This window comes from Aquila chrysaetos, chromosome 5, assembly GCF_900496995.4.
Source record: "Aquila chrysaetos chrysaetos chromosome 5, bAquChr1.4, whole genome shotgun sequence".
Taxonomy (NCBI): Eukaryota; Metazoa; Chordata; class Aves; order Accipitriformes; family Accipitridae; genus Aquila; species Aquila chrysaetos.
This window is the reverse complement of record NC_044008.1, coordinates 61616328-61641321: the sequence shown is the minus strand read 5'-3', so window position 1 is coordinate 61641321 and position 24994 is coordinate 61616328. Positions and strand designations below refer to the sequence as shown.

The 24994-nt window shown below is 55.8% G+C and overlaps 1 protein-coding gene across 3 annotated transcripts in view; it reads right to left on the bottom strand.

Moving 5' to 3' along the window:
* Positions 1-20491, bottom strand: part of ZNF710 (zinc finger protein 710) — a 33946-nt gene extending 13455 nt beyond the window's left edge. For 2 of the 3 annotated variants that reach the window (XM_030014802.2, XM_030014803.2), the window contains exon 1: positions 576-1775. In XM_030014802.2, coding sequence (XP_029870662.1) covers positions 576-625 — 50 coding nt within the window. In that variant the 5' untranslated portion in view covers positions 626-1775. Of the gene's footprint in view, positions 1-575; positions 1776-20337 lie in introns of those variants that run through there. The other variant, XM_030014804.2, reaches the window with a different exon arrangement.
* Positions 20492-24994: the final 4503 nt, after the last annotated feature.

The following is a 24994-nucleotide window of genomic DNA, read 5'->3' as shown; positions in this document are numbered from 1 at the left end:
GTAGTGCTGCGGGCTGGGGTTCCAGCTCTGCTGCGGGTGCTGATTTTTTTTTTAAAATGCTCCTGGTTTTGCAGTATCATACCATTTCTGCAGCTTCCTGCCCCCACCCCAAGGGGACAGGCCCTACTGCCCGGTGCCGTATCACACACTGCTGGGGACGGGGTCTGCTCTCCCACAGCTATATGCTCCATACGTCACCTTTACAGCTCTCCATGCTGACTTCCCTAATCCCCTTTTCCAACTATTGTTTTATGTGTTCAGCTCATCCCTCTGTTCCACCTCTCAGATCAGAAAAACTAAATAAATTAAATGTGTTGCTACTGAGATCAATATTAAGACAAGAGCAACTCCTCTTCCTCCCCAGCTCAAGTCTCCAGATCCTTCCCGTGGCTGTACCTGGCAGGTTTTCGCTCAAAGTCAGCCATCCCTGCCCACATACCATAGCTGGGAACTGAACCAGCTTCTGGGCTTAAATCAAAACCTTTAGTTCAGGTTTAGGTGCTCTCCAGCTCATTTGCCGATGGAGACACTCGCCCGCCCCCACCCTTCCTGCACATGGGGTTACACAAACGCACTTGTTGGCATCCCCTCCGAAAGACGTCTGTGTTCTCCTGGTCCCCCTCATCCGCCACTCCCTGGCCACCACCGCCGGTCTCCCTTCTCCGATGCTCGTGGGAAGGACGCACCCGGGGCCACGCAGCAGCTCCCGTCCCTGCTCCGCTGGGGGTTGTGAAATTCAGTTTTCTTGCAGCATTTCTCCTCCCACTCCTGGAGGGTTTTGTCTCAGTGCAATCTCTCTTCTCCTCTTGTCTTTCTCAACGCAGCTGGGAAGAGTCAGGCTCTGCCCTGGCACATCCCTGCGGTTCCTGCCTGCCCCAGTCCCGGATGCCTCCTCAGAGCCTCCACCAGCTCCTCACTCACCTCCCGGTCTTTAAGCACTTAAAGTTTTTGGTTTTGGTTTTTTTGTTACATAGCTTTCACTTCCTTCTGTAATTTTACCTCTCTTGCTTCATCTTTAACGACCCAAACACCTCTCACCTGGGGCCTCTTACACCAGACAGGTCCCCTCCTGCAGCAGGGTTTTGCCCAACAGCCTCTTCATCTCCCAGTACATTTCTTGCTGGATTTGATTTTTCAGCTACTGCACTAGACTGAGCACCATCCATCTCTGGACAATTTTCCCTTCCCTTCCCATTTTAACTCCCTCAGTTTCACTCAGCCACTCCCAAGCGCCTCTACCACCTTGCACTATCATCCCACCCAGCCCCTCCACCAGCACCTAGTGCAGCCAAGCCACAACAGACACCAACACAGCAGCTCTGGAAATGAGACTTTTGGTAATCCTGAATTAAGCAGCTTAAAAAAATTATGTCTGGTTCATGGAAACCTCACCTGTGCACACAAACAAGGTTTGCCTGCAACACCCAGATCTGATGGGGGGAACCAGAGTAAAAGGACCACCCACTCCCACAAAGCACCATCCCAGCTCAAGGCCCATTGAAGGTGCTCCGCAAGGGACCGCAGCTCAAGGTATTAACTATTGCAGAGACCCTCATTTTCTATCAGGCTCCATTTACTGATCAAACACCCTTTGCTCTGCTACTCTTTACATCAGCCCCAGAGGCAGCAGGGTGAGCCATACAGTCACCAAACTTCACCCAGCCCTTCTTGCAGGAAAGGGAGTCAAGGACATCCAAAATCCAAAGGGTTTGAGATTTACCTTTCGCAGCCTTCCCAAGGAGCAGTGACACCCCCACCAGGGCCACAGGAACCCTCCTTACTGCCAGCAGCCACCCTATGTTATCACCGCCTGTTATCACTGGCCCATCAGAGGGTAAGTGCCGGCACATGAGCGAGTGCCAGGGCCCAGCTGGCACCAGAGGCAGCTTATCTCGTCTAACTCACCTCTGCACCCAGATTCTGTGTTACAAGCTGTATGACAAACCCAACAGCAATCTGGGAGGACCTTTAGGACTTGTTCCCTTCTGAAAGAAAACCAATGGTGCAACCCGAGCAATGCAATCAGGCTGTCCTGGGCGGGCAGAGAGCACCTCCCTTAAAGCTCCTCGGCTTTAAACCTGCACAGTGCCAAGTTCCCGGGGCTGCGGGAGCCCAACCTGCGCCCCTGCGCTGGCCGTCCAAGGGGTGTACACCGCAGCTGCAGGAGATGCACCTCCCACACCCTAACTCCAGTGGGCTCCCACCCCATGGAAGGCGCCGTCAGAGCCGGGGGGCTGCCGGACCCCTTTTGCAGGAGCCCTTTGCAGGACCCCCATTGCGGAAGCCCCTTTGCGGGACCCCCGTTGCGGGACCCTGTGCAGAACCCCCTCTGCCGAGCAGACGCGGCAGTGGAGGCAACGTGCAAAGCTCCTGGGGTGCTGGGGTTGAGCCCGAACATAAATAGGGGCTAAAGATGACTGGGTGAAGTTGGGCATGCGGGTGTGATCTTGTAGGGGGAGAAGGTGTTAAATCTTTTCAACAATTTTTAATGGAAAATGGCCGATCAACACATCTGTAATATTTGTGAGAATACCTTTGATTTTATTTTTCTTCCTTACTTAAAAGAAGCTTTCATTTAAATTTAATAAAGGAAAAATCAGTCTTTCATCTTTCTTGCAGTTTTCACATAAAGCTGCTCAAAGCACCCACAAAAATTGTAAACAGAAAAATTTTTTGTTTCCTGAAAATCACAATATCTAAAATTATTCATAAAACTGATCCAGAGTAGTCCTGTATCAGGCCTAAGGATTTACGAGTTCATCTTGGTTTCACTAAACACTGAGCTGTGGCTGAGCAAGGGAAGGATGAGTGGGGTCTCCCGTGCTCTGCTGGGGCCATGAAAGCTTTCCCACGCAGGATGATCCATCCGACACTGCGGGAAGGGCTTGCTGCAGCCAGGCTCAAACACCGGGTACATCCAAGCCCAAACGTCTGTCTTGCTGCACAAGCTCCCATCACCAGGGCTGGTCAAGGTCAAGAGCTGTGGAACACGGGGGGCACGCACCTGAGCCTGGCAGAACCGAAAACACCACTTCTCGCCTCACAACTGACATCTGTTGCAGATAAACTGGACTTGAAATAATGAGCTTAAGTTCTGAGAAACAGGAAAGAGGATGCGTGGTGCTGGGTTCCTGCTACCAAATAAACTCCACATTTTGAAAGAAATCAAAACAATTTTTAAATTCATTCAATCAGTGTCTCCACATTAGATACTATCTAACTCAATTTTTTAAGGAAAACTTTTGTTACTGACTTCTCTAGAAAAAAGAAAAAACTACTTATTGTGAGTTGATTAGAAGGCAGAACTGCTGCCTTCAGCCTCTGATATGCTTTCTGACAAGGAAAGACATACATGGTATGATGTGTATCACGTGAAGTGATTCTGGGTGGAGGAATTATCATCTTTGGGGGCTTTGATTTAAAAGAAAAGAAAAAGAACACAACCTACAATCTGCAGCATGATATAGATAATGTTTTTTAGTAAGATTAGGTGGAAAAAAAATTGGGGAAAATGACGACTTCAGGTCCATATGACAATGTCTTGGGAAGGGAGCGGCACACCCTTTGTCAGATCAAGTTAAACCATTCCCCAATCACTCTGTTGATATTGCTTTTAGTGATTCTTACCCCAGCCATTATATTCCTTGGTGAGAAGTAAATATTTACCTTTTTGAAGCCACTAGGTTATTGGCAAACTCTGACTGGAAGGGGAAAAGGAATGTTTTTCAAATAACTGGAGATTGTCATTTCTGCAGAATAAATGTGTACTGAGCACGAAGCCGCCTGGTCACCCCCCATTGCCACCCAGGGATGCGGGAGCAGCCGGCGCCTTTGAGACCTTCCCAGGAACCAGCCGAAGCCGCCGAGCACAAAACTCTCTCTGGGCTTTGAAATGACGCCCGCAGTGTCATGGAAGGAGGGGTTCTGCTTTGGAAGCACCCCGCTCACGAGCGAAGCTTCACCATTACTGCAGGTTTTCAAGCAAGTTGTTTCTTTTTCCAGCCCTGGCCCCATGCCCCATCATGCCGCGGGCTCTGCCCGGCAGCCCCCGCTCTGGCTGCGGGAGCCGCCTGCGACTGCAATAAATTACACCGGGATTTATCCCGACCCAGCACTCGATTTCTGCTGGGGAACCTTTGCTCCACGGGTAGGGAACCGGGCACCGCTCTGCTGCTGCGAGGAGGGTGGCAGTGCTGGGAAGCCACCGTCCTGCTGCCGGCGAGCGGTGAGCGCCTGCCCACCGAGCACCGGCTCAGTGCAGGCACACGTGGCGTTCGGGCTGGCACCGGCTCAGGCGGCACCAGCCAAGCTCTGGCACTGCCCTTGCCCTTGCCCGCCACCACGGCATGCATGGCACCTCGGTGCCCGTCCTCCCCTGCAAGCAGGTCACCGCTCTGCCCTCTTGGCCTCACCGTCACACACACGCTACCTTTTTTATCTTTGAAATACAGCAGCTGCGTCTGGAAGTGGAATATAAATATTGAGGCCAAGCAGAGGCAAGGGCTCTCCCTCCCAGGTCTGATCCTCTCCCACCTCCCACCAGCCCTCCAGAAGAAGATCCACGTGTTTGACTAGGTATGGGCGCAGTGTGGTGTCCAGTTTCTGAGGAAAGCCTCCCTGCGGTGGGCAAGCAATGTTTCAGCTGATGGAAACGCAGGGTGAGAGGGGTCAGCTTGTGAGCAGCAGTGGATGGCGCAGCCGTTCACTGCGGAGGGACGGAGCCGCGATCCCGAATGCTGTCACAGCTTCCCAGCAGACAGGCACCCACGCTGACTCGGGACATCCCTCCTCCGGCTTCCCTTTCTGCTGAGAATCCACTTTCCTCCTCCACCGGAGACTGAGCCTCCATCCCTCCATCGTCGCTCCCCGCCCCCAGCATCCTCCGCTCCTCCATCCCTCCATCGCTCCCTCATTCTTCCCGTTTCCCTGGCAACGCCCATCTCACGCTGGAGATCTGTCCCCTCTCTCCCTCTTATCTTTCTCCTTTCTCTTTCATCTATCTCCTAATCTCCCTCTCTATTCCAAACCTCTGTCCTTTGCTTCCTTTCTTTCTCTCTCCCTTTTCATCTCCTCCAATGTCTTCTCTATCTTGGGGTTACAATTATTTGAATCTCACTTAAAAAAAATAATCTACTTCATTAACTGTCGTACCACCAGCTTGCTTCCTGCTCCTCCTGGAGCCCACCCGCACGGCTCAGGACCCCTGCCCATGCCTGAGCCCCGATGTGCACCTCTGCCAGAGGACAATAAAGTTACCGTGCTTTGGCAAGGCCCTTCCAACCTTCCTCCAAAGCCCTTCAAACAAAGGGGAAGCAGAATTCTCTTCTCACACTACAAGACGTTCAGGATCGGGCTACCATATCCCCCTCCTGAGCTGCCCACAGGGCTCACCGGCCTGCATTTTGCTGTCAGGGCTGTAGTACAAGGAGTCCCTGCTTTGCTGTATTTTCCGTGCACATGCTATTCGCCCCAAACCTCTGTTTTAGCAGGAGAGGAACAGCCCTGGGCGCACACCCGTGCTCTCTGCCTCGCTTTCCACAGCAGGACCTGGCTGCCGGGTGCCGGGCGAAGCCTTGCCAGCCGGTCCTGAGCCCCGTCCTCCAGCCCCTCTCTAACACAGCCAACACGAAAGCCGGTGGCTCCAGTCCAACGCCTGTTCATGTGTCTTAGATCAGCCCTCAACTTCTACTTTATTTCAAAGCAACCTAGGGGAGATTAAAATTAATGGGGAAAAGATTCTTTCTGAAAATCAGTTTGGCCATGAGATTGGCAGAAGGACGAGAGCCACCCAGGGAGGATGTGCTCCTCCGGGGTCTGGGGGACAGTAGGAAGGAGGAGAGGAGGCCTGGGAATGACTTGGCAGCAGGGGGTCACTTCCAGGGGAACCCCGTTTTGTGGTACGCAGCACAGCGAGGAGCCCATTGGAGCAGGTTCATTACCATGAATGCTGTCTCCGCACCAGGGAAGTCTCCTTAGAAAACTGCTGTGCACAGACAGACTGAGCCACAGCAAATACTGGAGCCAGCACTCCACTTCTGCCGAGGGATCGCGAAACCTTTGCTCCTTGAGCAGCCAAAGCCACACCGAAGCCTGCTGATGGTTAATGCCCAGACCAGCACTTGGGCTGGGAGCACTCACGGCCCCAGCTGCCTTCCTTGAGGAACTCCTGTTGCTTTGCTACATGGCACAACAATGTCTCTTCTTTAGAAGACCAAACTGATCAAGCTTTAAGCCTGATTTATAAGCCCTTCTGTCTAGGCAGCTCTTCTCGAAGGAAGACGACGGAGCTGCTAGGAGAGCTCTGATGGCGAGCTGCTGGTGGCACCAAACTGCATCTGAGGAGCAGTGGCTCGGCAACCAGCCTCGTCCTGCTGAGCGAGGGCGTTTTCCTTAGACCCGACTGGAATTGCTGTGGCCTTATGGACATGTACGAGACCCTTCCTGCTCTTCTGCTGTGGAAGGGCCAGAACCCACAGAACCCTGGTACCCTGAAGCCCCATGGCCATCAGATCTGAGCACAGTGACTCTCCATGGCCAATGGCCACCCTGCACCCCAGGGACCCAGCACCACTCCCCGGCACAGCACTCCAGCACGTCCCACATTTTCTCATGGGCTACTTGCGCAAGCACAACGTTCCCCCTTCAAAATGATGCAAACGTGGCCTCTCCGTCCCCATCCACCTGCCTCCTCCCCAATGCCACGCAGGGACACACACTGCAGCAGAAAGCTCTCAGGATCTTGCTTTCAGAGCTTATCATCACATCATGTCTTAAAATGCTCCTGTTCACTTGCACAGGAGCACCAGCAACAGAAATAGTGATTAGATACAAGTAATTGCTGTCCGAAGGTGCAGGGTGAGCAGTGGCTGGGGGTGAGCCCGGCCAGAGCTGAGGGAGAGGGGCTGCTGCTGCCTGGACCCCACTCTTGCAGCACGAGCACCCACACCCCAGCCGAAACAGCGCCGACCCGCAGACCTCCCTGTGCTTTATGGGGGTCTGGGCGTTTGTCAGCAGTTTGGGACCGATGGTGTTTGTGGTGTGGTGAGGAGCAGGGATAAATCCCACCCTGGCCAGCCATCCCAGTCTCGCTTCAAAGGCTTCGCACAGAAACCTCGCTCTCCCTTGGAAAACAATTTTTGCTTTTAAGTGAAATAAACAGGGAAAGAAAGACTTTCAAGTTCCTCCTTGCTGCAATGACTTCTCTTCGACATACTCCCTTTCCTCTCCGAAAATAGAAGAGCTATTCAAAAAAGATGCGAGAAGAAAAAAAGGAACTGAATAGAGGAAAGAGGAAAGAAAAAATGGAGCCCCAAGGGGGTGGAGAAAAACAGAATGAAAAGACAGCAAAAGTAAAGAAAAGGGATGAAAAATAAAGGAGGGGGAAGAGAGAGACAGACAGAGAAGCTTTGAAAAGAAAGAATGCTCCCAGCCTGAATACAGTGTGCATGAAAAAAAGAGCGCTTGAAAAGAAACAGCCAGATGAAATGACCTCTCATTCACAGCCTGTGCCAATCACCACCACAATGTAAATCCTTTCTTCTTTTCTGCATTCTCTCTCTTTCCAGCGGGGGCAGAGGGAAGAGGAAGAAAGGGGAGTTAATTCTCAGCATAGCAGAAAATAAATCTGCTCTTTGCTAACTCCCTGAAAGAAACACCGAGCTACTTTTAAAATACCTCTCTCAGTAATCACACATGCAGATATGTAAAAAAAAGTAAACAAAATTCCGCACAGAGTGGCTCTGGGAAGGCCTGTCCTCACCATCAGGTCTCCCAGATGAAAAGCCACCATGCTGTCCCTAGGAAAAACCACAGAGCAAATACTCGGAGAAAACAAATCTGTAGAAACAAGTGTGGCCATGAAAAGCAACCGGCGCCACAGATTTGGGTCAAAACCCAAACCTTCCAAAGAACAATGATGCATGGTTGTGATGGACACAAAACTGGGTGCCTGATTCTGGGCCAGGCACTGCGGGTGCCGGCTCCGTTGGGATTGGGGGGTCGAAGAGTGGGCTAGTGCCCAGTGCAGCCCCCCTTGTCCTGCAAACACCAAACTCCTCAGCAGATAAAAGCAACAGCAGACACCCTTGCCAGGAGAGGCCTGATGGGCTTTTACTGCAGGTCTGCAAAACCCAGTACTGTCCCATTTTGTTCAGCATCTTCAGCAGAGGTGGGGGGGTTAACAGACCCTCATGTGTGAAGATGAACCAAAAAGCGCAGTAAGGAGAGAGGCATTGTAACGTGGGACAAAGGGAAAGTAAAAGTGCAGTGAGAAGAAAAGACCGAAGATGGAGCCCACCAGGACAGCAGGGTCCCCCAGGAACAGAGGGAAACCGAGCAAGAGATAAGAGGCACCCTGGGTTCCCGCTGGCAGCAAGCTAGACCTGGAATTGCAATGCTGTCTGATAGCAAAGCAGACCCAGGCGGGAGGTGAGAGTCAGCAGCAGGCAGAGGACGACATTCCCACATGGGAGCCTGTAGAGCAGCCGCTCAGCATCGCTCCTGCTCAGCATCCCCTGGTGCCAGGGGTTAATCATAAACTGCGGGGACCTCAAAGCAAAGCAATAAAAGTGGCTGGAGGTCAGAGGAACTGATACACAATTAGGAGCTCAAGCACCCTTGTATGTACAACCCGGCTGGCTGGTTGTAAAAGGGGAAAAACAACCAAAATGTTATAAATGTGAGATGTGTGCCACCCCAAAGGGAACAGGGTTTGCCCAATGGGATGTGAAACAGCCTCTCGGGCTGAGAGGACCGAGGGAAGATCCCCACAGCAGGAAGACAGTCTCACTTTCAAGAGCATTGCTGTCGTTATCCTTGGGAACAGTTTAATATATTTTTTATATTCCCTGTGTGTGGAGCTTGCCCATGTACAGGCCGTGCTGCCCCCAGGATCGCAGCTGTTGGGCCCGGCTGCCCCTTTTCACCTGGGCTCCGTCCTGCGCTGGGCTGCGAGAATGGAGAAATGGGCACACAGGGACTGCGCGGATCCATTCACAGCAGCCAGAAATTTCCAACCAGAGAGTTAAAAGGCTGGGAGGAAGGTGAACGCTCTAGACTGCACGTCATTTTGCTGACAAGTTCAGTCTTCCCACGTGCTGAGCAATGGCCGGCCGGGAAACGCTCCCCCCGAGCCCCCGTGCCTGGGCAGAGGTTACCCCTCTCACTGCAGGGAAGGGGGAGAGGGCAACTGATGGCCCTGGGGTGAGCAGGGACAGGAACCTCAGCACAACGGCCAGTAGGGTCACGCAAAACCCTCCTCTGCTTCTCAAATAGCTGCTCCTGGTGTTGGAGAAAAGGGGGTCCCAGAGCCCTGCCAGGGCTGCACCTCCGCCCCTGCCCCCCTGGCCGCCCGCTCTCTGCAAGGGATGCTGCGCCCACCGCGGCCGGGCATCGGCTGAGCTCTGCCACCGGTGCCACACCACCGTGCAGCACAAGGACAGACGCCGGACACGGCAGCAGCGCTAGCGGCGGCACCGTGTGCCCGGGGAGCCGGGGCTGCTTCGTACCACGGCGCTCACCGCATCCGCCGTCACCTCTGCTGGGCCGGGTAATATGATAATCATAGCCAAGGGGTTCTAATTTGAGTGTGTTAATTAATCCTCGACTGGATAATCTTTCACATGTAAAACTTGTCAGAGCTTCTGAAGCCCACTATTACTGATAAGTGGAGCCAGGCCCTGCTGCCGGCATGGAGTCTGCTCTGAGGAGAGGGCGAGGAGCTGTCAGGTGAGGGGACATTGCAATCCGTGAACTTCAGATTTTCGGGCTGTTCTGCTTTGGAGAAAACTGCTACCAACCGCACCAGCCCCTGCCAGCCAGCAGCCATCGGGACGTCCTTGAGTGCACCACCACCAACTGCTGTTTGCTCTTACTGAAGGGAAAAGATCCCTGATGAGCCTTTGCAAGGCAAAGTGCAGCCAAAACAGCGCGGAGGAACGCAGGACCTCCTAGCTCAATGTCTCAGGGAATTACCTCCAACACACGAGATCTTCCCTGCAGAACTCACAGGTGACACCAGCTGTGGGGGTAGAAATGTTAAATAACAAACACACTGAGTGCAATTTTCTATAGCCCACAGGTGAAAGGAGGGACAATCAGAGCTTTCCTGCAGCAGGCAGGCAGAGGTACGGGCAGGGGCTGGGGAGCCCCTGGACCCCCTCCCACCCCCACCAGGCACCTGGCTGGGCCCTGAGGGAACGTCCCGCTTCTGATTTCTCTGAGAACAACGCTATTGGACATGCTGCATCATTTTAGGAGCAAAACTGACTGCTTGGCTGCAAACCCCACATTACTTTCAGATCCACAAGGTGAAAAATGTTTCAGATCTTTTTCTGAGCAGCTCAGGAAGACGAGTGTTTGGAAAGCATGGTTCAGGGAAGATGGAGCAGGAGGTACCAGGCAAGGGTTCCCACCGGTGGCAGTTCATGCAGTCTCCGGTCAGGACTGACCCAAGGAAGCGATCGTGCCAAGCCAGATATGGAAAATATGGTATCCCCCAGCAGTGCTGGCCAGGCAAGGTGAATGACGGCCACAGGCATCTGGGGGGAATCTGCCGGTGGGGCACACGCAGCATGGTTGGATTTGTGGGACAGGGGAATGGCCACGCAGCCCAGGGGACATGGGCTGCTCTGCCCAGCTCCAGGGCATTCCCTGCTCTGCCCCGGCTTGCTACTCTCCTCTCGGAGCAATCCTTCCCCAGCCCTGGGGCACCCAGCTCCATCCCCACCGCTGGACCCGCTGCCTCATGGCCACCCGCGGGGGACACCGAGCACACGGTGACGAACAACAGCCACAGCACGGCTGCCTGCCGGCCGCCAGCACCAAGGGCTTCGGTAGCCAAAACCTTGTCCTGGCAAACAGGGACATTGCAGCCGACGGCGTTGCCCTGCTCTGTCCCGCCGGTACCTGGCGGCACGAGGCCATAGCGAGGCCGTTTCTGCCTCTGACTGTGCCTGCGTGCGTTAGGGATTCAGTTGGGAATACAGCTAACACCCCGCATTGCTTTCATTTTCTCAAAGCTCAGCAAACAAGTTTCCAAGCACCAGTGTGTGCACACCGGCCCCGTCCACAGCCACCCTCCGTACACACTGCCGGGGGCCAGGGACGGCAGTTTGTCCTGAATCCCCCAGCCCCGAGCGGCGGCACCGCGGAAACACAAAGAGTCTGTTTCAAAATACCAAACTTTGTTATTAAAGGAAAAATCCTCCAGCACGGAGCCTAACCTGACACAGATGAAAAGTCTGAAACAGTGACAGGTAAAATTCAAGCCAGTGAAGTCAGAGTGACTGATATGGAAAACGCCTCTTCAAGCCAGGAGGCACTGCATCTGCCCTAATGAAGGATAATGAATGTACGGCAGCTACAGGACGGGTGCTTCAGAAAATAAAGGCTGTATATGTAATTTCAGACTACTTGAGAGTCTATGAGAGAGTGAAGTTTGGGGATTTTTTTTTACTTTAAGCTGAGCTACTTTTTATTCCACTTCAGACACATCAGTGAGGAACCTATTGGGGTGATCTCTGCAGAAAGGCTCCCTGCACAAAGGACTCTGCATCTGCTGTCCCTCACATTCCTGGTGACTTCAGGAGAGCAGAAATTTCGATTTTGAAATCTGAGTCTTGAAATGCATCAGATTGGAGCAGGTGCGAGCAGAGGGAAAAGCAGTCCCCAGGGACACCTCTGCTCTCCTGGAGCTCCAGGAGACGCGTCCAGCAGCCGGGTCCCTGGGTGCTGGGGGCAGTGGTCTGCACATTCTCAACAAGGATGGGGTGCGTAGCCCATGTGATTGGATTTACATGCTTGCCACTGGCCACCTACAAACCATAAAAGCATTGGCCTTTCTCCACGGCAGATGTCTTTTCAAACCACAGCAGCCAGAGGACCGCGGCTGCTTGTCTCACGGGGGAAGGCAGAGCTCTTTGCCGGTCTGGAGGAACGCTGCATTAACTGCATACTTCTGTGGGGCTTACACGGCCAAGTTAAAAAGAAATTTTCACTTATTGCACTTACGTTTTTGTGTATGTTACCATGTTCTGAGAGTTCATCTAGCACTCCTAACTCCAAGTGGAGGCTGAAACTTTACACAAGAGCTGCATATTTATTTATTTTTTTAACTGGAGTTCAGAGGACAGAGTTTGGCACTGCCATCCGGAGTGTGACACACCAGCCAGACCGTCAGGCACAGACACAGCCTCGCACACCTGGAGCTCACCCTGCACGATGCCCAGGGCCCTGCAGCTCGCAGCCGTTTCACTCCTGAAACCAGAGCAGATGTCGGGCAAACCTAGGCAGGGAGCTGCGTGGGCACTGGAGGAAATGCGCTCAGAAAGAGCTCACTGGCTGATATAAGGGAAAATGCAGGGCACAAACACTGGCCATGACTGAGGAGGGAGGGAAAGTTTGTACTTTTTACTCATCTTAATAAATATTTTATAATGTAACTACAAGGCTGGTTTTGTCTATAGGCGTTTTGCCTTTGCTTTGGCAGCAGCAAGGGCTGGCTCACACTCGGGTCTGCTTGAACCACCCCAGTCCTCATTTTCATCACAATCTGCATAATTACTGTACTTCACACTCTTTCTTCTTACAGCAAGAAAGTCCTATAAATATACAGAATATTCAGCTGTTGAAATAATTTGCTTATATGTGTCCCTTGTTGATAATCATAAAATGAAACCAAACCACTCAAGCCCTCATAAATCAAGGCTTGCTCTCTGCAGACAAGTTCTGCAATTACCCTGACGGGCTTCACAAGCATGTGCTGAACGGCCAAGGCGTAAAATGGGGAAGGACAAGAAGAAATTCAGCGAAGAGGCTTGGCACCACTGTTGGAAAAGGCTCTTTCAGTTCTGCCTACAGTTCTGTTTTCTAGAAAGTCGTTTTTCTCTGGAGAGCACCCGTGCCTACAAACCCAGGCCTCGGGTCTGCAGCTCCTCTGAACAGTGGCAGAAGCCTGCAATGAGCTGGTCTGCCCACAGCAGCCACGGGTACTCATGAGCAAGGGCTGAAGGGTGAGCCTCTCGCACGGTGAGCGCAAAATAGCCACGGAGAACAGATACCGACATCTCCGGAGCAAAGCCAAGGGGCAAACCAAGGAGGGCAGGTCAATCAGTGCCTGAAAATGGTAACTCTCAGATGGCTCAAGGGAAAAAAAAAAGATTGCAATTGGCACAAAGCATGGAGATATTAAAGTTCATATTTTATGGTGCCCCCGTTTCAGATGGCCAAGGGGTCAGTACTCGAGAGCTGAATGTCCTTTGCGAGGAAGGAGTCTCACAATCCCCATGGATTTGTGTCCTGGCTGGGAACGGGAGCCAGCTCCCCGGAATACCTGTCCCTACAACAGTAACTAACAATTCCCAAAAGCAGCTGCTGGCCAGGCCAGTCCTGGACACTTCTGATCTACCCAGCCATGCTCAGCATCTCCCCAGCAAGGTCCAGGACGAGCACGGCTGGACTGCCTGTGGGCTGGACCTACCTGCATCCTCTGCTGGCTCCGCTCCAGTGGGCACGTTACGGCCAAAATCTCCACTCAGACTGTCCTGAACCTTAAAACCGGAGACGTGGTCGGCATTGGGGGAGCAGTGGGAGAGCTGAAGTGGGGGCGTGATGCCAGTGTGCTGGCAAGGGGTGGTGGGAGAGAGAAACTCGGCAAGGGGAAAGAGAAAAGTGCTGAAGCGGCAGCAGGTCGGTGGGCTACACCGATTGCCTCCTCTCCGGGAGAGAACAGTGTATTAAACGTCAAACAAAGGCCTCCCCAAGGGAAAACATCCCAACACCATCCTCCAGCTCGTGCCCTTATTTCCAGTCCTGGCAGTGCTGAGCCCACAGGCACTGAGACACCCCCCGACCCGGAGTTTAACACCCCCCGGCCAGGGGCTGCTCCGGAGCCCTGCCTGGCCGCAGCAGGAGGAGGCAGGGGCTGCCCCCCTGGCCCCCGCCGAAAGGGCCCCAAGACAGCAGCCTCAGCACAGGGGTGTGAGAACAGACTGAGGGTGAAGGAAGGGAAAAACACCAACTAGGGAGCATTTAAAGAATTAAAAATTTGAAAGAAAAAGCAGGGAAAGGACAGAGAGCTCGTTAAACCCAGGATAACACAGACGAGTGATGAGATGTCAGGAGAAAGAGGAGGGACGGGAGAAGTGACCCGGCACCACAGAGCACGGACATGAGACAACACTGCTACCGAGAAACAGGAAAGATAAATTTAGAGGCAGCCAGCGAGCGCTCTTCCTCCTGCAGCTCTGCCCGTCCTTCCTCCCCCTCCTCTCCCTCGCCAGGTCGCCCACAGGCAGGACATGGGCTCCAGCCTGGTCTGGCTTCTGCCAGCGGGGGGCAAAGCCCAGCTCTCCCCCCAGCCTGGCGGTGCTGTCGGCCAGTCCTGGCCCTGCCCAGGGAACAAACCCAGCCCTGCCATGGTGCCGGCTGCGGAGCGGTGGTGGGAAGGATGTTAAAGGCTTCAGATGGACAGCGAGCAGCAAGCCCTAAAGATTTCATTTCTGCACCAACTGTTTGTGGCCTCAGCCTGCAATCCCCACAAAATTCCCCTTTTGAACTACAGTGGCTCCCACGCTGCCCAGCAAAGTGCGTCTGGGCATACAATGCTGAAGCAGAAATATGGTTTCACATACACAAGACATGGAAGTAAAACAATGAACACATCCACGTGCTGCTTCCTAGTTAAAACACATTCTTCCCCAAACTGACGTGCTGAGATAAAGCCTTTAAAGGACTGACTGATATTTCCTTCTTAGTCAAAACCTCTTTGTGTCTGTCATTCGCAGGCTGTGCTGGAGATACTCATGGTTTTGCATGCAAGAGGGGAGCGTGCTGTTTGTCAGGGCACAGGGGCCCACAGAATGATGTGCTGAAGAGCAAGGGGAAACAGATGAAGAATAGAGTTTTGACTTTACCTAAACTCATTCATTCCAATCACTCTGCGTCACAGCATCCATTTAAAACACACTTGCACTGGACACTGCTTTTTGCTGCAGTACTGAAGTCTCCAACCCCAGTGCCCGGCCAGGTACGGATCCACCGGGCACCACAGCAGCACCCGCACCACCGAGACCCCCAGCCTGTGGGCACTTCTGAGGTGCAAACACGCACGCACGCACACGCATGCAGCACTGGGAACTGTTGAGCAGTGCCATTTTTAGGCCATTTTCAGGCCAGAGCTGTGCCGTGTTTGGCATCAATAACCCGTTCCCGGTCCTTTCCAGCCCCCTGCTCTGAGGGTAGGTTTGGGTGCTGCGCCCACCTTCCCCCTGCAGCCCCGGGCAGGCACTCCCAGCCCTCCCCACCCCTCTGCCTGCCCCATCTAGCCTTGGCTGGGGGGTCCTCAACCCACTGGGGCCACCTCCGACTGCCGAAAGCCCAGCCTCGTGCCAGCACCCACAGCTCCTCTTCGGCAGCTCCAACCTTAGGCAGGGCTCCTGTTCAGGCAGCACAGACCAAACCTGCTCCGGTCATTGCTCCCCCTCCACCATCTACCCACCTGCTTCAACTGCTGCTCTCCCAAAGCCGTAAAGATCCCCATTATTAAATGTTCTCCACCAAAATTTGTCTGCTTGCACGTCTGTCCTCACCAGCCTTTCTCATACCTCATGTGTTACACTCCCAGTACATCAGACAGATTTTCATTACTGTGACCCCTGAACTGCTGCAGCCTCTGGGGTGGACTTGTCAGACCGCTGCCCGTCACTCACGCTGTGACCACCTCTGCACCACCCTCTGCCTGAAAACTTTGTGGCATTTCCAGTGGCATCATCCCTCCTGCTTTATTTAGGGAGCAGCATCCCACCCATCAGCACTTCCAGCTGTAGCTGCATCCCAAAGCTCTTCAACTGAGCTCCCGGCAGCAATGCTCAGGTCCAATTCTTGGTTGATTCAGTTAATTTTTAACCTTCTAAGGTGAAGAACAGTTATAAATTTTCCTCCTTTGTAGGTTACTGCTCAGCTACCCACACAAAATGTCACCGTCACCGTGCTCTGCACCGCGCTGCCCTTTCTCTCCTCTGAGCCATTCCTGGAAAGCAAGTATCACTTTTGGGGGTAAAACAGCATTTCACTAATTTCCCACTCATCCCTTCCCATGTGAGTTGTGCATTGCTGAGCCGTGCAAGGCCCGGTGCAAAACCCCGGTGCTTCTGCTCCTCACTGCCCCATGCCGCGCAGGCAGCCGGCTGCTCTTTGCCAACTGGCTCCCTGCTGGTCGCTGCTCTGGGACCTCCCTGAGACCTTGGCAGCCTGAGCAAGTGATGCCCCGATCCTCCTTCATCCACTACCGCACTAACAAATCACACAGATCCTGTGCATTGACGGAGACCGTGCTCTGTGCCGGCTGGATCCTGCCAGCTCGGGACTCCCTGGTGACCCGGGAGTGCGTCTGAATGTACACCGGTCCCTCCAACTCACCACCTGTGAGTGTGAGAGCCCCAGGCTCCCGATCCCACATCTCATTCCCACAGATTTGCACGAACCCAGTGTAACATTTTCGGCCCCTCAGCCTTCAGGAGGGCATTGCCTGTTTCAAACTAAAAATAATGTGTCTTGTTTTTTTAAAATCCATTTGTACAACTTGGATGCCCCCGCAGACTCCTGGACAGACCCCAGGGCTGCAGGATGTACCTTGTTCTAATTTAGCATCCTGCCCCTGCACGGCCTCTGGTGCTCCCACATCACCCAATTATCTCTTTTTTATTTCAGGAGCAAGCCTTTCGAAGTTTCACATGAACTTTCTACAAGTTTTTTCCTTGCCCTACACAAAAGAGCAATCCGGACACTGCCTGTCTCCCTCATTTTCTCTGCTGTGAAATCAGAGGTAGCCTGAGAAGCAAGGAAGGAAGGAAGGAAGGAAGGGTGGGAGATGAGGCTTTTCTTCCCACTTGAGAATGTTCACAGTGATCCAGGAGACCTGGCATCTGAAAAAAAAGAACCTCCCCTCCCCCAGTTACTTCTCCTTTACTAAAAACCCTATGGTACTCTGCAGCGAACATTGTGCAAATGTTCAGAGAAGCAGGAGGAGGGCGATAGCACAAGGGCATCATGGAAGCTACATGCTTTACAGAGACATTTTTACACAGGATGCTTATGTGTTGTTTCTATTTATTTTCATTAGAAATACTTTACTGTCACTCAAATGGTGGACAGAGAGTTGAGAGTAAAGACCAGGAAAATTTAAAATCATGTTTCCCCCCCTTAATTTAAAGTTTGGGAAAGAAACTGCATTACATGCTCATTCTCTCAGCGGGAGAACCCTGCTCCTCCATCGAAACCAGGGCAAAGAAGAGTGGCAGCCTCCTATTTTTTTAAATACAGAAACCCCTCCACAGCTCACTCCAGCAAGAGCACCCTTCCTGATCAACTTCATGCATTTCACTCCACTGCCCCATGCTTTTGACAGAAATTGTTTTTTTAGGGAAAGCCGCACCTAGACACGGGCGGGCTGACGTGGGTCCCTCTCCCGACACAAATGACACAAATGCCACCATGACTTGCTGCTGTTTGCAAGAAGGACCGAGGAGGAGGAGAGCTGTGCACAGGGCTGGAGGAGGAAAATGTGGGACAGCGGGACAAAGGGAAAACACTCATCACTGGATCACAGTCCTCTCTGCCCAAGGTCAAGCCCTGTGGGAAGGGCTCAGGGACCTCAGCAGGGACCGTGACTCATCCCAAGGGCTCCCGGTCGCCGGCAGGCACAGAGGACGGGACCGCGGCACTCCCGGCACATCTTGGCCATCCAGCAACGTTCTGCCGGTCAAACCTGTGCCGCCTCCATGGCAAGCACGCCCCGAGCAGGTATCTGGGACATTTCATGTGTTGCCCTCGCTGCTGGTGAACCCACTCGCCATCTCATAGGAGGAGATGTAACAGGTCGAGGGACCGCCTGCCACGGCGGGCAGCAGAGGGAAGGGGAAGCAACAGCAATAAAACTGGCAGGAAACCCCACGCTCCCAGCCTGTCGGGGACAGCACTCAGCTCTCCCCTTGCCTCTGGTCTGGCCCTGGCCTGGCAGAACACCAAGGACATGACCTGCTCAGCTGATAGTAAGGAGACCATGCTCAAGCAGGTGCTGAATTGGAGCCTACTTCTCAACAAAGAATAAATGTAAAATAAATCTAAGGAGTGTAGGCAACACTCTCACTCACAAGATTTTATGCTGGCACATTCTTTGCAGTACAAAACCACCATTTTGCCTATTCCTTAACATTTCCAGTGGTACAGTAGAGCAGGATGACGTTTGCGCTCATCCCTCTCTACACTGTGTTTCCTAAACTAACTTAAAAATGAAAAACCTTCTTTGCATTGTGGTCCAATAAAACCAACTAAAGCCCCTTTCTCAGAGATTAAACCAAACCCTGCCAATGTCAAAATGAACAAGAGAAGACACGCTACTTGGGCACTGTGGAAGATGCTCCCACTCCCTCCGCTGCAGGTATGCGTGTCTGATCCTCCGAGTCACCTCCCAAGTTTAGGCTGGGAATGCTTTTTGGCGCGTAGCAGAGTCAAGTTACTGTGATCTAATTTACCATTTTATAGGGATATAATGGGATCGCTATTCAAAGAGGGCATTAATGGAAGCCTGCTCACAGAAGAGGAGCCCGGCCCAGCAGATTTGTTATCTGGGCTCTGCCCGTGCCGGCTCTCGCTAAGGAGGATTTGCCTGGCTCCTGTGGGTGGGGAAGCTGTCACCCAGGGGTGGGAGCAGTGGGGACTGGTCACAGCACTGCCGTTCGCTGCTGAAATGGTGTTTGCTGCCACAGCTGCTGCTCCCTAACCGACTGTCCGGAGTCGGTTAGCCCCTGGGGCTCCAAAGGGGACGCTGAGAGGAGTGTCCCTGTTGCGACTTCTCAGGAGTCTCCCTGGGAAAGCCGTGGGCCTGGGGTCTCCCTCCAACCTAAGACGCATTTGTGAAAATTCTGCAGCCAGTCCGGACTACCGGCACAAATCAGACCGAAACTGTGTTTGCTGGAACCGCTGAATATACAGCTTCGTGAGGCTGGTTGAAATCAGTGACATGAGAAGCCACCAAGCCGAGGCCGGGAGCATGGTGTGGAGCGCGTCCCTCCCAGCAGAAGCGTGGGAGCCTGGCCGAGTTCGTGGCGCTGCTGGGTCCGGACCCGGTGGGAGGTCAGGCTCCGGGGATGTCGCCTTCCACTCCCATCACTCCCCCTCCTCTGCCCACACAGGCTGCTTACAAAGAAACTACTAATGATTGACTAATTAATTAATTATAACTAATTTAACCACCGCATCCTGTTGATCAACAGGGAGCTATCAAAGGGCTGCACAGACAGGGAGTCCCGGACCAGCCGCTGTCCCTAGCAGGGAAGCAGAAGACAAAGCAGCCCCTGGCCCGGCAGCAGCGATGCCCCCAGCCCGGGACCCTGCCATGGAGCCATCGGGGGTCCCGACACCGGGAAATCTGGGGGTGCCTCCGTGACGGAAAGCGCAAGCGGGGCCTGCCCGGTGCGGGACGGGGCAGTCTGGGCCTTGCAGAGTCACCCACCCATTTCATTTCAGCTCCCCCCCGCCCGTGGCACTTTCCCTCTGTTGCTGTAAATACGGGGAGCACACCCGGGACAGCCGCCGCCGGGCCGGTCCCCAGCGCCTGGAAACTCTCCCCAAACTTCGGGCGCGGTTTTCGCCCCTGCCCCGGTCCCGGTCCCCAGCCGCCGGCCCGGGCTTCCCCCCCACCGCGGCGGCCCGGAGGAGGGGGGCGGGCAGCGGCTGCCCCTCGCCGCGGGATGAGAATGCGCCGGGTCGGGGCACCCCGGGGTGCTGCTCGGCGACCGCCCCGACACCCAACCCGCCCATCTCCCCCCCCCCCAGCCGCTCCCTGGAGCCCCCGCCGCCCCTCTCCCCGGTGCGGCGGAGCCCGGCCCGGGGGTGATGCTTCGACCGGGCTGCCGCGCTCCCTCCCTCAACAGGTAACGACCGGGCGGCCGGGAGCCGAGCCGAGCCGAGCCGGGCCGGGCCGGGCCGCCCCCCCCCCCCCCCACCCTCCCCACAACTTTATCGGCCCCGCGACCGCGGAGAAAGTTTGCGAGCGGCGACGGGGAAACTTGGCGGCGGGGAGCGGGAGGGGGGGGTGGGGGGCGGCGGACCCACGTGCGGAGCGGGCATCGCCGCCGCCGGTCCGTCCCCCCCCGCGTCCCCGTCCCCGTCCCTCTCGCCGCCATCGCTCCCGTCTCCGTCGCGGGGGGAAGGTGGAAGTGAAAGAGAAGGCGGCGACATCTCGGTGGCCCCGGCTGCGGACCGACGGTCCCCCCACGGTGGGGGGGGGGGGGGCGGTGGAGGGGGGGGGGGGGGAAGCGCCCGGCGGCGGGGACTCACCGTGGGCTCCCACGGCGGCTCCGCAGGACGCGGGGCGGCGGCGGCGGCGGCGGCGGCTCCGGGCCCGGCGCTGGGTGCGCAGGAAGGAAGAAGGAGGGAATGAGGCAGGGCTGACGTGAAGGGATGCAAAACAGCTCCTCCTAACTCGGCCGCCGGCGGCCGCCCTTTATCTCCCCGCCGTGCCCCCGCGTCGTCGTCCCCCCCCCCAAGTTTCCCGAGCACCGCGATCCCCCCCCTCCCCGTTCTCCCCAACCCGCTCATCCCCCGGAGCCGGGTCCGCCCTCGGTACCGGTTGTGGGAAACAAAGCTGCGGGGCGCGGCTCGTCTGATGGTAATGGGGATGGGGGGCTCCCATGGGGACCCCCCCGCGCCGTGCAGGGACGGTGCGGGCGCGGGGTCGGGCTGGCCGCGACCACCACCGGTCGCGGCCAGCCCGACCCCGCGCCCGCACCGTCCCTGCACAGCATCTCCTCCTCTGCAGTGGCCACCCAGGACCCCCGACCCCAGGGGTTATTTTATCCTGGGGATGAATATCCCTTGATTTTGGGGGGCTTATCACCCTATAGAGGCATGCTCAGGGGGGTTACGCGCTGCCTGGAGGAGTCGTGTCCGTAGGAATGGGTGATGGGACGCCGCTTTCCCAGTCGGCTGCCAGGCGTTGCTCTCCTTCACGGTGACGGTAGGTGTATGGGAAAGATGAGCTGTGCCCCAGAAACCTTGCAGGGGTTATGTTATACCAGCCGATGGCAAGGCTCCCCTCTCCCCAAAATAGAAAGGGATGAGCGGAATTAGGGATGTTCCAGAAATCTGAGGGTCTTGTGGTGGGGGGATGCTCTTTACCCCCCCCAGGGAGGCCACAGGCAGTGGTGGAGGGGGAGGCCAAGGTCTACCGCGGTGGGGAGGCAGGATGGGGCCGTGATGGCAGTAGGTGGCAGGTCTCCGAAGGGAGGGATGGGGGTTGTAACATGGCACGGTAAGGGGAAGGGTTGGCAACTGCAAAGTGTCTTACAGCTGTGGACGGGGGACAGGAGCTCTGGCTCCCATCATGAGGAGGATGAGGGTCTCCTCCTCATGGAAGAAGGTATACATGAAGGCAGCTGGGATTTGGCTGGTGCATCAGGAGATGGAGATTCTCATCTCCATGGAAGCAGGTGGAGCTGGACAGACTAATCACAGCAAAGAGTTTGTCTAAAAACGCAGTCCTTTGTCTGGCAGACGCACTTCTCGTTTCCAGTGGTTTTTTGTATTCTGGGGTGAAAATTGATCTCACTGATCCGTTTAAGCTGTCAGCGCCTGTGCTTATGGCTTTCTACATCCACCATGCATGTTGGAGGGCTGGCCGAGCAACCCCTGTCATGTTACTGCTGCTGCTGTCTGGCCGGCCCAGGTCAGGGCACTTTCAGAGACCTGACCCGGCAGACGTGAGCGTTCACCTAAACCAACATTTCTCTCCTCGTGTTTGCAATCCTGCCTCACCCTGCGAGCTTCGCTAAGGACCGACTTTGCTGGCGTAAATATTTGCAAATCTTAAAGGATCATAAACGAGGCCGAAGGAGATTCGCTCTTCTAAATTCCCATGGACGCCCCGGCCGTTGCGTGCGCCCAGAGCACGCCCAGCACGCCGGCGGGACGTGGGGCGTGTGGGGAGCGCCAGGCATTGGTGTGGGGCAGCCTGAGCACATGCAGCAGGACTGGGCTCAGAGGTGGGGAGCAGCCCCCCGGCCCACCCGCCTGTTGGGGAGCAGCCCCGCGGCCGCCTCAGCCAATACGGATGGGGAGACATGGGGGCTGCAGCCACCTCAGCCAATCAGGATGTGGAGACACAATGCCTCAGCCAATCAAGATGTGGAGACACGGGCTGCAGCCACCTCAGCCAATCAGGATGTGGAGACATGAGGCTGCAGCCGCCTCAGCCAATCAGCGTGCTGGGCCAGGAGCACCCACAGCCCCTTGCAGTTGAGGAACACCAGGCACCTGCAGAGGTCTCAGCCAATCAGAGGTGGTAGAAGTGAAGCTCAGCCAATCCGTGTCCCTCAGCGGAGGCCGGTGCCTCCCGCCCTTCCTGGAGGACAGCGGGTGGGATGTCCCCACTGGGCAACGTGGTCACACCCTGCCTGTGGACAGTGCCAGCCTGGGGCGGTGGGGGGTCTCCATCCCCGGAGGCACCCACAGCCCGGCCGTGGCCTGGGGCCGCTGGCTCTGGGTGACGCCGCTGGAGCAGGGCTGGGGGCAGGGAACCCCCAGAGGTCCCCTTCATCTAATGCAGTCTTCAGCCCCCAGCGAGAGAGGTTCTGCCACCAGAAGGGTGGGATCTGTGACCGGAACAGCTGAAAATAGGAGATTTCCTTGCTGCCATCTAAGCTGATTTCTTGATTTCTCGACATACAGCATCCCACACGCAGCAGCAGTCCGTTGCCATGTTTCCTCTCGGCCAGCTTTTGTGGACTCCCAAAGTTCTTCTCCTCTACTTTCCTTACAGGCGAAGTTCTTGGGCTTCTTCTCATTCTTCTCGCTCCCTCCTGGATCCCCTCCAATTGCCCCTGTCCCTGATGAAGCGCAGGGTCCCAAACTGGGCACCGGCTGCAGCCAGGGCTCCCCCTGTGCTCAGCAGACCAGCAACTGCCATGCCAGGGGTGTGAGGTGGCACTTGCCTCCTGCAGCAGCCGCTGCGGTCGCTCCTGGAGGTGGAGACCATGACCCTCTGCAGCCCTGCTCCGCAGCGGCTGCTCATCCCTGCGCATGTCCCAGTCCTCCCGCAGAGCACCTCCTCGCACTTCTCTCTATTGAATCTCAGCTTGTTGGTTTTGGACAACATCTTTAACTTGTCAAGATGGTTTTGAGCCTGGAGCTCGTCCTGCCCAGCGCTTTGGGCCCCTCCCAGCTCCCAGCTTGATGCTGCCTGCGGTTTCGGTTACCCCGTGCTCTGCTCCAGGTCCTCAGGGAAACACAGGCTAGACCAGGCCAGCCCCAGTGGAATTGCCCTCCTCCAGCACAGCCACTCTCCATCGGCGCATCCTGTCGCCCACCGCTTCTGGGGTGGAGCTGAGCCATCACCTGGTGTTCCCGTGTGGGGCACGGTTCGTTAGTTTGCTGACGAGGGCCTCACGTGGAGGCGTGTTGAGAGCCTTGGTGGGATCAAGGCACATGGCATGTACTGCTCCCCTGTCAGAGGAAGGGCTCCCACTGTGCTGGTGTCATCCTCACAGACTGTTTCTTATTGCCATACCATCCCCTGGGGCACGAGAGGTGATGGGCTGGTGCCGTGTTCGGCATCACCGTGGGAGTGGATGCCAGGGCAGGACAGCAGCATGGCCCTGGGGACAATTCACCTCCGTCTTCTAAAAACGGGTGCTGTGGTCACCCTCCTCCAAACCTGGTGCCCCTCAGTGTCCTTTTCCCTGGCTCTCCTCCCTGTTGTCCTGCTCTCCTTCTCCCTTTGTTAATGTTGTTAAATCCCCGCTCACAAACAACCTTTTCATACGAAGGCTGGAGCAATGCAGGTTTCTCTGTATCCTTGATTGTTTCCTCCCTTTCCCCATTAAGTTATGGATCTTTATTTTCCCCTGTCTCCCCCTTCCTTCCAGTACTTCTAAACAGCACACGGAATCCTTTTCTTGTTGCCCTTGATGTCCCTTGCTACTTGTAACTCAGTCACGCCGTGGTCTTTAGATTGTACCTTACGTGCTTCCGCAATTTCTTTACGTTAATGTGGGATCATATGCCCTTTGCTGTTTGCTTTTTGATTTCCTGGTCCTTAAAAAAAACCTGGTGCAACTGCAATTGTCACGTGTGATTCTCTCTCCCTTTCCTCTTCAAAATAACTCTTCAGCAGATTGAGTTATTCAGAGATCTAACAATTGTTTGTCTGTGGGTGGTGCCCGTGCAGCGGTAGAGGTCCTGGGGGGTCACAGGCTCTCTGGGTGTCACCCCCTCCACCGCTGCGGCTGATCACCTGGACGGAACTCCTCCGTGCTGTGCTCCGACCACAGCCCAAGGCTGGCAGCCCCATAAATAACGCTCATCCCCCGGAGCCACCCCGATGGCTCGGCCCAGCGGAACAGCGACGCTGCAGCGGGAGTTTCACCGGGGGTGGCGGGGAGGAGAGCCCACAGGAGCAGCCGAGGCCGCGAGCAGAGCAGCCCCCCAGGCCGTGAGCAGGCCACCCTGGGCACCACGGCCGGCAGGGCTGGCCCGGGCCTGGGGGAGCCGTCGGGCCGCAGTGAGCGCAGAAAATGGCGGGCGGCTGAGCCTCCTCCTGTAAAGGCCTGGTGGCCCGGCCTGGCCGTCCCCATGCAGTGGGCCTGGGGGGGGGCTTCTCCCCTCCCAGCAGCTCCTGCTGAGGACAGGGCAGGGGCTGGTGGGGCAGCGGGCAGAAGGGCTGAGCCGCAGGGAGAGGCGGGGAGAGCCGCGGGGCCGGCCCCGCTGGGTGCCGGGGGGCAGCAGCCCCGCCCGGGACAGGCCGGGGTCTGCTCCGGCCGCCCGCACTGCACCCCCGCAGCCAGGCCCCGCCGGTGACCTCTGACCCCGCCCACGACCACCCCGGCAGGCAAGGGAGCGGGCGCTTTAAGGGGGGGCGTGGTCTGTCGCCAACTCCGCCCCGGCGAGCGGCCACGCCTCCCGCTCGCTCCACCGCGGCGTGGCACCGCGCGGCTCCCGT